Source organism: Heliangelus exortis, chromosome 4 (assembly GCF_036169615.1).
Source record: "Heliangelus exortis chromosome 4, bHelExo1.hap1, whole genome shotgun sequence".
Classification (NCBI taxonomy): Eukaryota; Metazoa; Chordata; class Aves; order Apodiformes; family Trochilidae; genus Heliangelus; species Heliangelus exortis.
The window spans coordinates 40,524,431-40,540,086 of NC_092425.1; the positions used below are offsets into that span (position 1 = coordinate 40,524,431).

The 15,656-nt window shown below is 40.2% G+C and overlaps 1 protein-coding gene across 1 annotated transcript in view; it reads right to left on the bottom strand.

Moving 5' to 3' along the window:
- EVC2 (EvC ciliary complex subunit 2) overlaps positions 1 to 15,656 on the bottom strand; it is a 61,526-nt gene that overhangs the window by 37,907 nt on the left and 7,963 nt on the right. The window contains 7 exon segments of the mRNA XM_071743977.1: positions 1,589 to 1,740; positions 2,635 to 2,769; positions 7,133 to 7,195; positions 9,058 to 9,167; positions 10,650 to 10,836; positions 13,391 to 13,456; positions 13,959 to 14,119. Coding sequence (XP_071600078.1) covers positions 1,589 to 1,740; positions 2,635 to 2,769; positions 7,133 to 7,195; positions 9,058 to 9,167; positions 10,650 to 10,836; positions 13,391 to 13,456; positions 13,959 to 14,119 — 874 coding nt within the window.

Genomic DNA, 15,656 nt, shown 5'->3' on the forward strand with positions numbered 1-15,656 from the left:
TTGGAAATCTTCTTTGGGATGAGAAGCATCACACCCTAGAATTGCCCTCTGGAAAAAGGGAATGCAGAGCAACTTGGTGTGAGAGTTGACATGGCAGAGATGCTCCCTCAGCCAGGGAAAATCCATCCCTAATATGAGAGGAGAGGAAGAGGTTGGTAGTAACTAGATACAAATATTCAGTGAGTGCCAATAAAGAGGGAAAGAATATTACAAAAAAAGGTACATCTGTGTATCACCTCCTAAGAGAAAAAGCATTATAAGGTCTGTCTTATGACCTCAAGGGAAGAACTGGGATAATCTAAAGAGGGATTAGGAAACACCTGATGCTAACAGGTAGAGGTTAACTTCATAGTTATCAGGGGATATTTTCATATTTTCAGGGAAAATTACTCATAGTTATCATAGTTTCAGGAGCCACTAACTCTGAATATTTTTGTGGCCCATCTACTGCCTTCCTCCTGGAGGAGGAAAAGATAACTCAGAAAGTGAAGTTCAGTGGCTCCTTGCTAATTCACTGCCATGCTCCACCCTCTTAGAGGCAGAGAAAATAAAAACTGTGAGGAAAAAAAAAAGCAGGAGAGCCATTTGTGTTAGCTGCATAAGAATATTATAAAACTTCAGCCCCTGGATACACACTCACACTAAGAAATGAATCCTGCTCTGTGGGTTGAGAAATAATCCTGCTATAAAAAGAATCCCATCCAAAGGGTGCATTATGATTTGCAGGGTAAATCTTGCCAAAACCTGAGTTGCCATATAGCTATAAAAGCAAGGAGCAGTGTTCATTTTGCAGAGGTGGGTATCCCAACCAGCAAGGAAAAGCACAAGAATCCTTTTAGTCCCCTTCTAAGAGAGGAAATTGCTCCCGTGGTCCTGCAACATTTTGCCTGTTGCACATTCCAAAAATACTGCCTGAAACCTGCCTGATCAGGGGCTAATGGGAACAGGGAACAAGGAAAATCCTTTCTGTCCTCCCATCAGCCCTTTTTATCAAACTCAGCTGGAGAGCAGGTGACCTTTAACCATGGCTTGTCTGTCAACCAGCCCTGATTGGCCTTTGAAGAGCATCAGGAGACGTCCCCTGCTCTGCCCAGAGCTCCTGGCATCCTTCTGGCACCCTCCTCAGACTCTGATCCAGCTGTTTATAGAATTCATGGATAAACAGCAATGCTGGAGTCCAGGGGCTCTCTTTTCTAGAATTAATGCCATCCTTCTGGGAGCAGAATGTGGTCAGCAATAGGAGAATTGAGAACTTAGCCGTACGGAGATATTTCCCTTTCCCTTCTGCAGGGAAGCAAAACTAAATGTTCATCTGGATTGGGAAATTTGGATGTCTAGAGGGATCTGTGACTTCTATAGGTAAAGCAGGATGAAATATGGCAATTTTCAGTAGCCCCAGATGGATATTTAATACCCAAGGTAGTGCAGACGTGTGTGTGAACAGACACTATGAAGAAAAATCAATGGGTAAATATATAGATATCTAGATATCTAGATAGATAGATAGATAGATATATCTATATATAATGGATATATATCAGGTGAGGATAAATGTAACAAATACAATATAGCAGTGGTGAATTCTTACTCTTCCAAAGCCTGAAGCATGTTGCCAGAGTCTTCAAAGGACAAGATATCGATGATTTGATCATTCATAATTATATCCTCACTGAAGAAATCTCCTGAATTAAGCTGAGAGTGGTCCAATCTGTGATTTTGACTGATTTCAGGCTGTACCTCCTAAAAAAAAATTAAAAATAATAATAATAAAAAGTGAGCACCAGATTACAACAGCAAAAAAATTTACCCTGAGAATCTGATCTAATTTTATTGCAAGTAGCTGCATGAGAAGGTTCCTACTCAGCATCAAACTGTAGAGTTGCTAATAAATAATAAATCAAGAGATTGGGCAATTCAGATACAAATCTAAAATCAAATACTCTGCTTGGGTTTCAGGCTGAAGTTTTTACATATATTTATGCTGAATACAAATGAAAAATTGAATGAAGAAGACAGAAGACTCTATATTGACTTCAGCAGGCTTGTAAAAACCTCCTAGGAAGTTAAACAGTCATCTATTCTGATTGAATATATATCAGATATTTTCTTTTCTTTCTATGGCCTAATATGCACTGAAACATTTTCTCCAGATTAGCACAGCTTGGGTAAAAAACACTGAAAATGCTCCTTTCCCAAACCCAGCTGATTTGGTTAATCCTCCCAGAGATTAAGGTACAAGGAACTGAGAGACCTCAATTCAAATCCCTGTTCCTGATAATCAGAAATACAACTTGGACCAAAGTCTGCTGGGCTCAAGCTGAGGGGTCTGCTCCATGGGCAATTCCAGGAAAATGGGATGAATATGAAAACAAATACCCAGCGGATAATTTTCCAGTCTGACTCCAGCATCCAGGCACTGGCAGCAGTTCTAAAGATTAAATTATCAGCTTTACACTCCACTCTAAAGCTGTGTTAGGAACTAGAGGTTGTGACATTATCTGTTAACCCCATCCATCACTTGGTGGTTTTTTATTTATTTTCAAAAACTCCTTAGACAAGCTGCATTAGTTAGGAAGTTATCTCATCAGATGTGATCAATGAAAAAGTTAATAAAATACAGACAGTACGACTCACCTGGTTTTTACTGTAGAAATTCCATTTTAATAGTTGGGTTTGGTAAAAAATGAAAAAAACAGCACATGTCAATACCAGGGAAACAAAAAAAGCAATGAAGAACCCTGAGGCATGGATGGCATGGCTGTACAAAACCTGAAATCAAAAGAGCACATTATTAAAACTACATTTTAAATGTGTGTATATAAAGAACAGGCTCAAAATTCTAATTGCAAGCACCAGAGTAAACTGTTTTTTAAGTGGCTTCATACAACTCCACACTGTCTCATTATGAAGTTACAAGTAATCCATTTTTATTAATGTTTTTCAAACAATTCTCTTATTTTCCATAGATCTTCAAGTCAGCATGGTTCATTTTAGTCACCTACTCCAAAGAGACATCTCATATAAACAATAATATTAGAAGGGTTGGACCAGATGATCCTTTAGGTCCCTTCCAACCTGACATTTCAAACTTCCTGTGTAGCACCAAGAAGCAGAACTCCCAAAGACTGAATTTTAGGTGCTGTGACTTTTGGGTTTCCAGTACTTAAGTTTTTTTTTTTCCAGAGAAGCCAAACTCTCCTAAATCTCATTAAAATCCATGGCATTTGCTGTTCCATGGATGTTGGGTACCTTTAACTAATGGCTGTTTCTTGATTCAATAAAACTGAGTCCCTAATCACAGAGAAAAAGCCCCAATATGAGCTCAGAATAAATATGTCCTGAGAGCTGACAAAACCACCCCAGGAACAGCAGAAGCACCAGAACTCTGAGCCAGCTCTTGAGTTTGCAGGCCTTTCACTTTAGCTCTTAATTGAAATTTTAAATATTAATGCATTAAAAAATAATTTTTACTCCACGCTCCACGTAGCAAAAAAGTTAAATCAGTGTTGGTTTAGTTCTCTGTTTGGCTGAAAACCATAGCACAGCTATTCTTATAATGTTTCACCACAAATTACTCACTTTGCTGGGGCTACAAAATACTTGTAAATAATTAACAAGCTTGCAAGCTGAGCTTGGTCACCCCTTGGAACAGAAACCTGAGAGGATTTCATGGAGTCATCATTAATTCTGCATAGGAAGGGATAATCAAGTGGGGTCCACAATTTCAAAAGGGTTTATTCCAATTTAAGAGGAGGATTTTATCCTGGTTTTTCTCTCCCTGGTATGGTTTTGTATCCTGAAAATCTGCCTCTAACTGGAAGGAAATCCTTCCTATGAGACTGGTGTTCCACAGCCTGACTCCTCTGAGTTGCTGGAGATGCTCAGCACCCACTGATTTCAACATTTTTTCCTTATTTCAGTATCAAGGAGATCATCAGGACATTACTACAGGCAAGGCAATCATCCTTGGCACTTCCACAGTTCCAGGAGGAAGATCCAAGCTTTATTTCACAGTATTGTAAATACAGCATCACCAGCTCCCCTGACTGACAGAGGGATGCTGGGTTTGGTTTGGGGTTTTTGGGGTTTGTTTTTTTTTTTGGGGGGGGGTTTTTTTGGTTTTTTTTTTTGTTTGTTTTTGTGGGTTTTTTTGGGTTTGGGTTTTTTTGTTTTTTTGTTGTTTGGTTTGGTTTGGTTTGGTTTGGGTTGGGTTTTTTTGTTTGGTTTTTTTGATTTTTGTTTTTTTGGTTTTTTGGCTTGGTTTGGTTTTTTTAAATGTCCTCAGTCTAAGATAATGAAACCACTGAAGCACTTTGAGGTTCACTAAAATGCTTTGGGACTAAACACTCAGCTGACTAAGCCAGCCATGTGCTGCCTTCCTTCAAATATTTTTCAATATCTTTAAATTTTTTAAATGGGAACAAGAAAAGAGGAGCAACAGATGAACTTCCCAGTTCCCTGTGCAACTACCAACTCAGTGCCTGAACATTTGCACTTTGTGTAGCTTCCTACTACTTGGTCCAATTATTTCTGCCACTTTCCCCTATACTCTGGACAACTACAAACCCCCAGCACATCTCCAGCAGCATCACTACCAGCTCTCTCCTCCTCTCCAAGCCCCAGCTCCAAGCCAGTTCCCATCAAAACATCTTCCTCTTGAAAGACAACTACATAAATATCAAGTAACTCCTCTCACTGATCAGTCTTTACCAGAGATTAAGAGCCCATATCCATTGAACAGAGCCAAGAGACAGCTGGGTGTGACTTGGAAAAAATGCAATTCTGATATAAATTTGCTGTCCCCAGATCCTCCAGTGGCCAAGAGGGACCCAGGGTTCTTCTCAAGCTCTGCCTTTGCTCCCTCTGCTTCCAGGGAAGAGGAGCAACACCCATTTATCATAAACCCCAAATTATCATAACCCCAAATTTATCATAATCCCCAAAATTTATCATAACCCCAAAATTTATCATAACCCCCAAAATTTATCATAACCCCCAAAATTACCTTGTCACAGGCAAACAACAACTTTCTTCCAGCAGGGCAGAAGAGAAACTCTACAGGATTTGGAAAATTTCAAAGAGCAAAGCAGCCAAATGTGCAAGGAAACCACGGGACAAGTGATGGGATCAACTCAGGCACAGCAGAGCCCTGACTATGGAATTATGGAATGATGGAATTCATTCTTTTTTGTCCCCAAAGTCAACACTTTGTACCCACTTAGCCACACATCTGTGTTGGCTTCACCACACCCACCAGCAGGTTTATATAGTGATTTTTAATAAATAAAATCTGAGCTTGAGAGCATTTTGGGCAGCTAAAGATAGGCACAAAATTAACTTCATGGCCCTTTTTCCAGCTGATCATAATTTCCTTGAACAAACTGATTACATTCTGGAACACCTTATGTTTGGCCACAGCCCAAAGGCAAATGTGAAACATGAAGTGTTCCATAATTTCTCAGCTTTATTTTTCAAAAATTAACAGCATTCTCCACACGTATTTTAATTAAAGAACATGTTCACTCAGTAAGTTCAAATGCAGCTGAGCCAATTTTACCTGGCTATAAAATAGATCCAAAGAATGTGCTGAGGTCTATCCAGTTCAAGTTGGAAAAAACCCCAAACCACCACCAACTATAAAGGTTTTAAGGACAGTAATAAATTCCAGGAATTTTCACTGTGGACTGAGACCCAAGGAGCTCCCAGTCCTCACTTGGACATCACCATCAATACACACTGAACTCTACAGAAAACCTGAAGCTATTTTCCTAACCCAGTCAGCTACTGGATGCCTTATAAAGACCAAGAGTTTCCAAAAAATACATTTAATGAAATTTCAAGAACAATTCTTAGCTATACAAGTGCCTAAACCTTTTAAAATTTATTAGATCTTTACCCAAGAACAAGTTCTCTAGCTCATGCATAATTTTATCCTAAATCATATTTAATTCTGGGTTCCCTTTTAACAGAATATTAAATATTATAGAATTGATCCTCAATTATGAGAAAGCCAAGCCTGGATTAAAACACTTCTTATAGGGAAAGGAGAACATTGGAATTAGAGACCCCTGTGTCCAACCTCCAAACAGACTTCAGATTTTTAGGGTTAAAAGGAACTCCTGGGACAGATCCATGGCAGTTTAGTCCTCATGACCTCTTCAGGCAAGCCCCATACACATAAACTTGAAATTTTAAATGATGGAAAAAATGTTCTGGGGTGAAGCAAACCATTATCTTCTGTCTGAATAAAAATAACCACAGTGGGCTTGTTAATCAAGTCACAAGTTCATTAAAAAAAGACCCCTGGCAGCACAGCAGTCTGGCAAGGTAATGAGGGGCTGGGGGAGAAAAAAGAGGTTTAGTAAAGGAATTACAGAAATTATTCTAGCAAGGAAAGTGATGGATTGCAGTGCAAGTTCTCTAATAAATTATCTAACCTTGAGCATTCTGGGATCTAGAAGAATAACACTGTTTTCTGCAATTAATGGAGTCTGAAGGTCTATTTGGCCTCTCAGTAGCAATGTTAATTCAGAAGCCAAGAAGAGGGAGTCATCTTGGAAAAACATAAAAAACTAAAACATAAAAAACCCCTAAAAAACCTAAAAAACTAAAACATAAAAAAAAAAACTAAAGAAAAACTAAAATGCTAAAAAAAAAATGCTAAAAAAAACCTAAAGGCAAACATAATCTATGCCTCTCTTACTGCAGTTTCATTTCTCAGGCTTCTCACACAGCTGTTTTTTTTATTTTATTTGTGTATCAGCATCAGAAACATTTTCTCAACAGATGAAGGATAATTCCACCCTTTCAGAAAGGAAAATAAACCTTTCTCGTGATGCCTTTGCCCAGGAGCAGGTGAACATATTCCTCACCACAGTTCTCTGTGTCTGGGCAATTCTTCCAATGAAAAAAAACTTGGCTAGGAATATAATGTGGATTTTCCATACTAAGTATTGCTGCTTGAGATAAAAGAGACCCCCTGTTTCTTTCTCTTAAAATCAGAAGGCAGAACTTATGTATGATTAACAGCCAACAGCTGAGTTAGAAGATGTAGGTACATAAATCCATAAATCCAGTTTGTCAATAAATTCAAGCAGAAGAGTCACTTTAATTCAAAAATCACAGAATTTACCTCAGTCTTTTCTTCTTCAGTTATGGTGAAGGATGCTGTCAGGGATATGAGATGTGTTGTGTTCTGTGAGAGATATAAAAAATATTCCATGTATTTTTTAAAATGAGCAGAATCCACTGGCAAGCAGCCCAGGCTCTCTAGAGAAGCCTCCCCTTGGAAGAGAAGTTATATTTCTCATGAAGCTTAAAGCTGAAAGAAATCTGATAAGAAAATGCAGAGTACATCCACTCCCTTCCTCATCACAGAGAGGCAAAATCCAGTGCTCACAGAATTTTATTTTTTGTGATTGTACAACCTGAGCTGACTGAAAATACAGAGAAAAGGAAGCAAAGTCAGTGGGTATGGCTCTAGTCTCAAAACTCCCTGGGTTTTTTAAGTCTTACTCTCTACCCCCATCACTCTCACACTGAACAATTTTTCCTCCAAAACAAGGGAGCAGAAGCTGGAATGAAAAGACATCTACAGGTCTGGCTGCCTGCACCTGGGAAAACCACAGGAAAAATAACAAACCATACTCAGGAAAGTCTTGGAGCCTCCAAAATCCCCAAGGATGGACATTTCTCAGCTTCTATGAAAAAATCTCTTTCAGAGCTTCACAACTCTCATGCTAAGAGAGTTGGATGAGGGGATTGAGTCCATCATCAGCAAATCTGCAGATGACACTAAGCTGGGGGAAGTGTGGATCAGCTGGAAGGCAGGAGGGCTCTGCAGAGGGACCTGGACAGACTGGAGAGTTGGGCTGATCCCAAGGGGATGAGGTTCAACAAGGCCAAGTGCCGGGTCCTGCACTTTGGCCACAACAACCCCATGGGGAGCTCCAGGCTGGGCACAGAGTGGCAGAAAGGGAGCTGGGAGTCTGGATTGCCAGGAAGCTGAAGAGGAGCCAGCAGTGTGCCCAGGTGGCCAAGAAGGCCAATGGCATCCTGGGCTGGCTCAGGAACAGCGTGGCCAGCAGGTCCAGGGAAGGGATTCTGCCCCTGTGCTCAGCCCTGGGGAGGCCACAGCTTGAGTCCTGTGTCCAGTTCTGGGCCCCTCAGCTCAGGAAGGAGCTTGAGGTGCTGGAGCAGGTCCAGAGAAGAGCAAGGAGGCTGGGAAGGGATCCAGCACAAGTCCTGTGAGGAAGGGCTGAGGGAGCTGGGGGTGTTGAGGCTGGAGAAGAGGAGGCTCAGGGGAGACCTCATCACTCTCTCCAACTCCCTGAAAGGAGGTTGGAGCCAGGGGGGGGTTGGGCTCTTTTCCCAGGCAACTCTCAGCAAGACAAGAGGGCACAAGAGGTCTCAAGTTGTGCCAGGGGAGGTTTAGGTTGGACATGAGAAAGAATTTCTTTCCAGAGAGGGTGATCAGCCATTGGAATGGGCTGCCCAGGGAAGGGGTGGATTCTCCATCCCTGGAGCTATTTCAAAAGAGCCTGGATGTGGCACTCAGTGCCATGGGCTGGGAACTGCAGCGGGAGTGGATCAAGGGTTGGACTTGATGAGCTCTGAGGTCCCTTCCAACCCAGCCAGTTCTATGATTCTATGATTCTAAGAAGTGTTTTCTCTATGAGCAAGAAGTTCCCTTGCTCCAACTTGATTTTTTGGTTAAAATAAACTATTTTCTGATAAAAAGGTGGCAAAAATTTTAATCTCTCACAGACTACAAGAGTACACACAAAAATCCCTGGAACACCATTATTTCCAGGATACATACGGGAAAAATAGATACAAAAAGCAGAAAGAAAAGGTACAGAACACCTAACAATACTTCATTTAAATCCAGGATTTTCCAAGTTATGAGGGATAACTCATGGATTTATGAATTCATTGTAAACAATAGGAGAGATAAGAACCTCATGTCATTACATCTCATGGCTTGGGCAGACAAAACCACCTTGGAAACTTCTTTCCAAAATGATGAAGAGCAAAATAAAATTGCAGAGGAAATACCTGGGATGAACTCTTGAAAGTCAGCTTCACAGGCAGTGTCAGCACCCTGCCATCCCACATTTCTGTTGTGTCAAGAAGTGCAGAGTAGTTGATAGCAAAATATTCTCCCCCTGGTAGAGAAAAAAACCCCAATTGTGTAGATTAAGTATCTCCCCATGCAATAATGGCCTCTAATTAATTTTATTTGCATTTCCTTAAACAGGACAGCAGCTACACTGGCTTGAACACAGTTGTGCATTTTGGGTTTTTTTTTAACACAAGAATGGGTGTGAATCTCTGAAAAGCTCAGCACCCTCTTGTGCTCAGCTGCACTTACAGATTTTGCAAATATCTCGTTTCTCTTATTCATATTTTTCTTTGCCTTTCCTTTTCTTTTCCTTTTCCCCTTTCTTTCCTTTTTCCCTTTTCCTTTTCCTTTTCTTTCCTTTTTCCCTTTCCCTTTTCTTTCCTTTTTCCCTTTCCTTTTTCCTTTTCTTTCCTTTTTCCCTTTCCTTTTTCTTTTTCTTTCCTTTTTCCTTTTCTTCTTTCCTTTTTCCCTTTCCCTTTTCCTTTTCTTTCCTTTTTCCCTTTCCCTTTTTTTCCTTTTTCCCTTTCCCTTTTCCTTTTCTTTCCTTTTTCCCTTTCCCTTTTTTTCCTTTTTCCCTTTCCCTTTTCCTTTTCTTTCCTTTTTCCCTTTCCCTTTTTTTTCCTTTTTCCCTTTCCCTTTTCCTTTTCTTTCCTTTTTCCCTTTTCCTTTTCTTTCCTTTTTCCCTTTCCCTTTTCTTTCCTTTTTCCCTTTCCCTTTTCTTTCCTTTTTCCCTTTCCCTTTTCTTTCCTTTTTCCCTTTTTCTTTCCTTTTTCCCTTTTTCTTTCCTTTTTCCCTTTCCTTTTTCCTTCTTTTCTCTCCCTTTTCCTTTCCTTTTTCCTTTCCTTTTTTCCTTTCCTTTTTTCCTTTCCTTTTTTCCTTCCTTTTTCCTTTCCTTTTTCCTTTTCCCTTTTTCCTTCCTTTTTCCTTTTTCCTTTCCTTTTTCCTTTTCCCTTTTTCCTTAGGAAAAGGGAGATTTCTTGATTCTTCACAATCAAGAAACATGATTTTTTGGGGGGAATGTGCAGAGATCCAACTGCTTCCAAAGGAACAGGCTAACTCCAAGACTTAATCTCCAAAGCACTCGCTTTGATTTTGTAATTTTCTCAGTTTAGGAACAGACACTGAGAAGAACTGTCTGATTTCTAAGGAATAATGTTGCCAGCACCCACAGTCTTTTCAAACTCCAACCTCAACACCTCAGCAAACAAATCTGCCTGGTTGGCTCAAGAAGGATTAAAATGGCACTTGCAGCAGCTTTTAAAGGTATCCCAAATGAACACACACTACCATGAAAGATTCTGTTTCATTTTGATGGCAACTTCTGTGCCTGGGAGCTCCAATGTAGGAGTCAAAATGTGAGTTAATAGAAACATAAACTGCAGCACAAAACCTTTCAGAGATTTTCCTCACCTGTGAAAATTCATAATTTAAATTATCAAGATGAAATAAAGAAATAAATGTTGTCTTTTCAACAGATGCTCTTCCACCTGTGTAAGCAGAGGCAATTCCCAGCAGGTTTTCTTACCTTGCAAGAATCTTTTCCTGTAAATCTGTATGCCATCTGTGGTCCTGTTACCACTGTTTTTCTGAACATCTAGACCAGTGATATTGTCCAGGAGGATAAGATCTGTAATGTTTGCTGAGAGCAGTGTGTTGGTGTTATTAATCAGCAGGGTAATGTATGCAGTTTGAGGGTCATGTTCAACATCCACCTGAAAACAGAAGGAGGAATATTAATTGGGTAAGGAGCATGTGCATCTTCCCACCAAAATTCAGGGCCTTGATTACTAAATAAAGCTCATTGTAAAATCACAGAATGGTTTGGGTTGGAAGGGACCTCAAAGCTCATCCAGTCCCAACCCCCTGCATGGGCAGGGACACCTCCCACCCGCCCAGGTTGCTCCAAGCCCCATCCAACCTGGACTTGGACACTGCCAGGGATGGGGCAGCCACAACTTCCTTGGGCAACCTGGGACAGGGGCTCAGCACCCTCAAATTAAAGAATTTTTCCCTCTTGTCTGACCTAAATCTCCCCTCTTCCAGCTTAAAACCATCCCCTCTTGTCCTATCACACCCTGCTCTTGTAAAAAGCCTCTTCCCAGCTTTTCTGTAGCCTCTCTGCCCCAGATCTGTCTCACATTCCCCACCTTTCCCATCTCTTGGCTGTGTCCCATCCCTCATCCCCAGCCCAGTTCCTTCTGCCACACCACTACCACCTTTGCTGCTTCTCCTCCACAGGTACCAGCCCAGCTCCCTTGGTTCACAAACCCCACGTGGCAGCACTGAATGAACCCTAGAGCCAAGAAGATGTTGACAGGACACCACTTTGGATTTAGGCTTCTTGGTGTTTTCATAGAAACACAGAACAGTTTGGGTTGGAAGGGACCTTAAAGATCAACCTCATTCCAAAATATCTGCATGGGCAGGGACACCTCCCACCAGCCCAGGTTGCTCCAAGCCCCATCCAACCTGGACTTGGACACTGCCAGGGATGGGACAGCCACAGCTTCCCTGGAAAACCTGGGCCAGGGGCTCAGCACCCTCCCACTAAAGAATTCTTCCTAATGTTTAACCTAAATCTCCCCTCTTCCAGCTTAAAACCATTCCCCCTTTTCCCATCACTCCACACCCTTCTAAAAAGTCCCTCTCCAGCTTTCCTGCAGCCCCTTCATGTATAATGCAGTCAATGCTGCACTCAACGTGGTTTTTCCTTTCCTTTTTCCTTTCCCTTTTTCCTTTCCTTTTTCCTTTCCCTTTTTCCTTTCCTTTCCTTTCCTTTTTCCAAAAAGGAAAAAAAAAAGCCTCAAAGCCAAGTAATGAAAATCCAAAACCACAGGGACCCTGACCTAATCACCAAAACAAACCAAAGAAACCCCAAAACTTGAAAGATTCAAGGTTCAAACTGCAGGAGTCGTCACTGTATTATTTATGTATTAAAATGGGTTAAAAGCCTGAGTCAAATTTAAAGATGTATTTCATCTCTGCTGTCAGTATCAAGTACCAGCATGGAAAAGTTCATCTCATGCTATAGAATGAAGCTCTTAAAGGAGCCAATTTATTTCTGGGAAGAAGGAAGGGAGTGGGTGCTGGAAGAAGAAGTAAAATTTAAACAATATTGAAGTGTTTCTGCACAGGGTGTTAAGAAAACCCTCCCTCCAAGAAGCAAACATATGCCATCTTCATGCTCTGAGGAGCCACTCATGGTAGGGAGGAGGAAAATGGGCAAAATGCCCTTTTTTCCCCATTTAAACAGCTAAAGAGCACCATATGGCCAGTCTGTCTCTTAGGAAGAAAGCATCTGTTCAGATGAATTAGGATTGAAGTAGGTGAGAAGGTAAAGAAAGGAAAATAAAATGTGAACTGCATTGGAAGGTGGGAGATATCCCATACAGTCACAGCTTTCAGTAATTTACAACTAACAGCACTGCAAAATTATTTGCTGGTAATCCAAGCTCCTACAAAATACTCACTTTGATCTTCTAAGTTTGATCAGCAGGACTTCACAGTTTTTAATGACCCTCTGTGAGGCCGTGCTGTGAGCAGCAGGAAAAAAATAACCTCTAACTGTCTGAAATTCTCTTTCTGAGAAGCTCTGATATTTATTCCCAATTTTTAAGCTGGGAATATACATCCAGAAAAGCAGAGGATTCAGTGTTATTTTTCCTCAAGCCAGAAATGCTGACTGTTCAGCCTTGTTAATTCTGATATGCAGCTATTTCAATACCAGCATTATAGGTAATTAATGCCAGGAGATGTTATGCATATTCATTCCTCACTATGCTAATGATCTGGTGCAGGTTATAATGACACCTCTTCTGTTGCTTAATTCTCTACCCTCATATGTAGCATTTCAGTGGCTGAATTCAGACTTATCACAAAGTTGGATGTGCTTTCTCTCCAAGGGACAGGTTAGAGAAACTGTCTCTAATTATAAAAATTCAGATTTCTTTCATACAGTGGAAAAAAAACCAAACCAAACACAGAAAAACAAAGCAGGGAAGTAAAAAGGAAAAATAACTGTCTAGGTCTGTCTATCAACCTTTGCTACATAAAGTAAAAATAAAATTAACAAGACAAATGTAAAAAAAAAAAAAATCAGTTTGGAATCAACCTTGAAAATCTGTGCCTCTTACAACTGTCTTGACATCAACACAGAAATTCCCCCAAATGTTCATCCCAGGAACAATTCTGTCCCCATTTTTTAAAGGCCACTGGGGTATAAAACTCCTATCAAATTAGCAAGACAAATGTAAAACCAGAACTTACAGCACCACATTTCTGCAGGGTTATTCCAAATCCAGAGGATGCTGACATATTGAGCTCATCTCCAGGCTGTGGAGGAAGGGGAAAAGTCCACACAGGGTATGAAAATATCATCATTCACAAAGCTTATTTATGCAAACAATATTAAAAAAAAAAAATTAGAGGTATTAATTGCCCTCAAATTTCAGAGCTTTGTTATTTCAATTCCACTCTTCTAGTCCAAATTGTATGAATTTATTCCCCCAAGTAATTACTAGCACTTGAATTGTTATATTCATCTTTCAGCTACCCCAACCCCCTAACAAAATGCACTACCCACAGGATTCATCAGACTATACAAACACATTTCCTTATTAATTTGTCCATCAGAATTTACACAGCAAGCACACAGCTGGATCTATCACCACTCTTGGCAAGCCCCACAACCAGATAAGTGTTGCTGAAGCCATCTCAAGTGACTGTAATCACCTGAGAAATATAAAGATATTAATTAGGTAGTAATTAACAATAACATTGAGTGAAGAGTAGATGTAATTGCTGCAATCCTTACAAATAAAAGTGGCAAACTGACCAGTTGCTGCTTCCCAGAAGTTTCTCGTTTGAACAAAATCTTCTTGGGCCAGGAGGGGACCAAAGCAAAGAGGGAATGGCTCCACTGGTTTCCTGAGGCTGCAGAAGTCAAGAGTTGCTGGGGGGCTTCTTTGGCTTGAACAATCAGAGGTAAGGGCATTGCTGAAAACCAAAATTAAGAAAAAAAACTGCATTTGAGCTAAAGCTGCATCCTGCACTTGGGGCGGATGGGGCTTGTGGTACCCAGGGCTCTGTGAACACCCAGCATCCTCTCCCTCAAAGCACTTAAAATCAATATAAGAAACAGACATAAAGCCAGGCAGCAAACAGAGATAGGATTTGCCTCAAAAAACCTGGCAGGAGTTGGAATAAAACCCCTGTTTCTTACCCCAGAGAAAACTTCCCATTTAAATATAAAGCATCTAATGCATGAACTAAAAGGTTCCAGCCTTAAACCCACTGCTGGTATTTTCAGCACAGAGAAATATTCAGCAAAGTGTAAATAACTGAAGCACTCTCCATGAGTACCAAGGGTGTTCTGTTTCAAAGATAAATTCTGCTAATTAATCATTAACAGTGCCAAACATACCCAGAACAAAAATACTCCTCAGCTGAGGAAGGGGCTCAGTCACATTTCAGCTGAATTAACTGCCAACAAATCCTCAACTTTGTAATTAGCAATGTCAATTCTAGCCCTGTATTTTTATGAAAGATGAGTCCCTGTTATCAGACAAAATTCCAAGAAGAGTTTTGAAGTCATAATGTATCACTAAAAGCATCTGTAACATCACTAAAAGGAGTTTATACTAGAAATCAATTCTTTAATGTACCAAATTGTCAAAAGGCAAAGCCACTAAATGAGGAGAAAAGCCATGAAAATTTCAAAAATATAGTTGGCTATGTTTAAAGGAGATACTCCTTTTATTCTTTGCATAATAGTTCTCCTTTAATACTTAATTTTCAATCTCTTTTAATAATTAGCAATATATATTCAGATGAAAAACCTCTCAATGAAAAGCAAAGATTTTTGGCAAATTACATTTCTCTAGACTTCATAAAAAAATTCTATTATATGTTAAAAAACCATGAAGAGCTGAGAATACTAAAATCTCATTAATGGGAGAAAGAGCATTTTTCTGAAAAGACTCTGGTTTGCTGAAAGAATAATGTAGAGAAATACTGTTAGCTGTAAACAGAGAAGAAATTCACTGAGCATTCAGAGTCTGACCCTTAAAAAGAGGTCCCAAAAAGGGCCTTGAAGCACTGATGCACATAAATCACTGAAAAGATTTCTATTAATGAATGAGATGCAGCCTGGCTGCTTGTAGCACCTTGGGGAGCTTCACACTGGAATAAAAGCTTTTTATTTGGGAGGGAGTGTCTTACAGTGGACAAAATTATGGATATATTATGGATATATGGGCCAGGAAAATTAGTTGCTTGTATTTTATGGTCAGTTTTAATTCACTTCTCTAAGTTTCACTTAAATACTTAACCCACTGTTCAACAATGCAACAGACTCAGACTGAAAATAACAAGGTAAACCTGGTGCCCACAGTAATATGGAGAATTACAACACCAAATGTCTGCATATCTCTGGGGTTAGAATTCTTTCAGGGTAGTCATGCATGGCAGATTTCTGTCTCAGGACTAAGCAACAGCCCAAATCCCTCAGGATCACCCCAGTGCTGAACTCCAA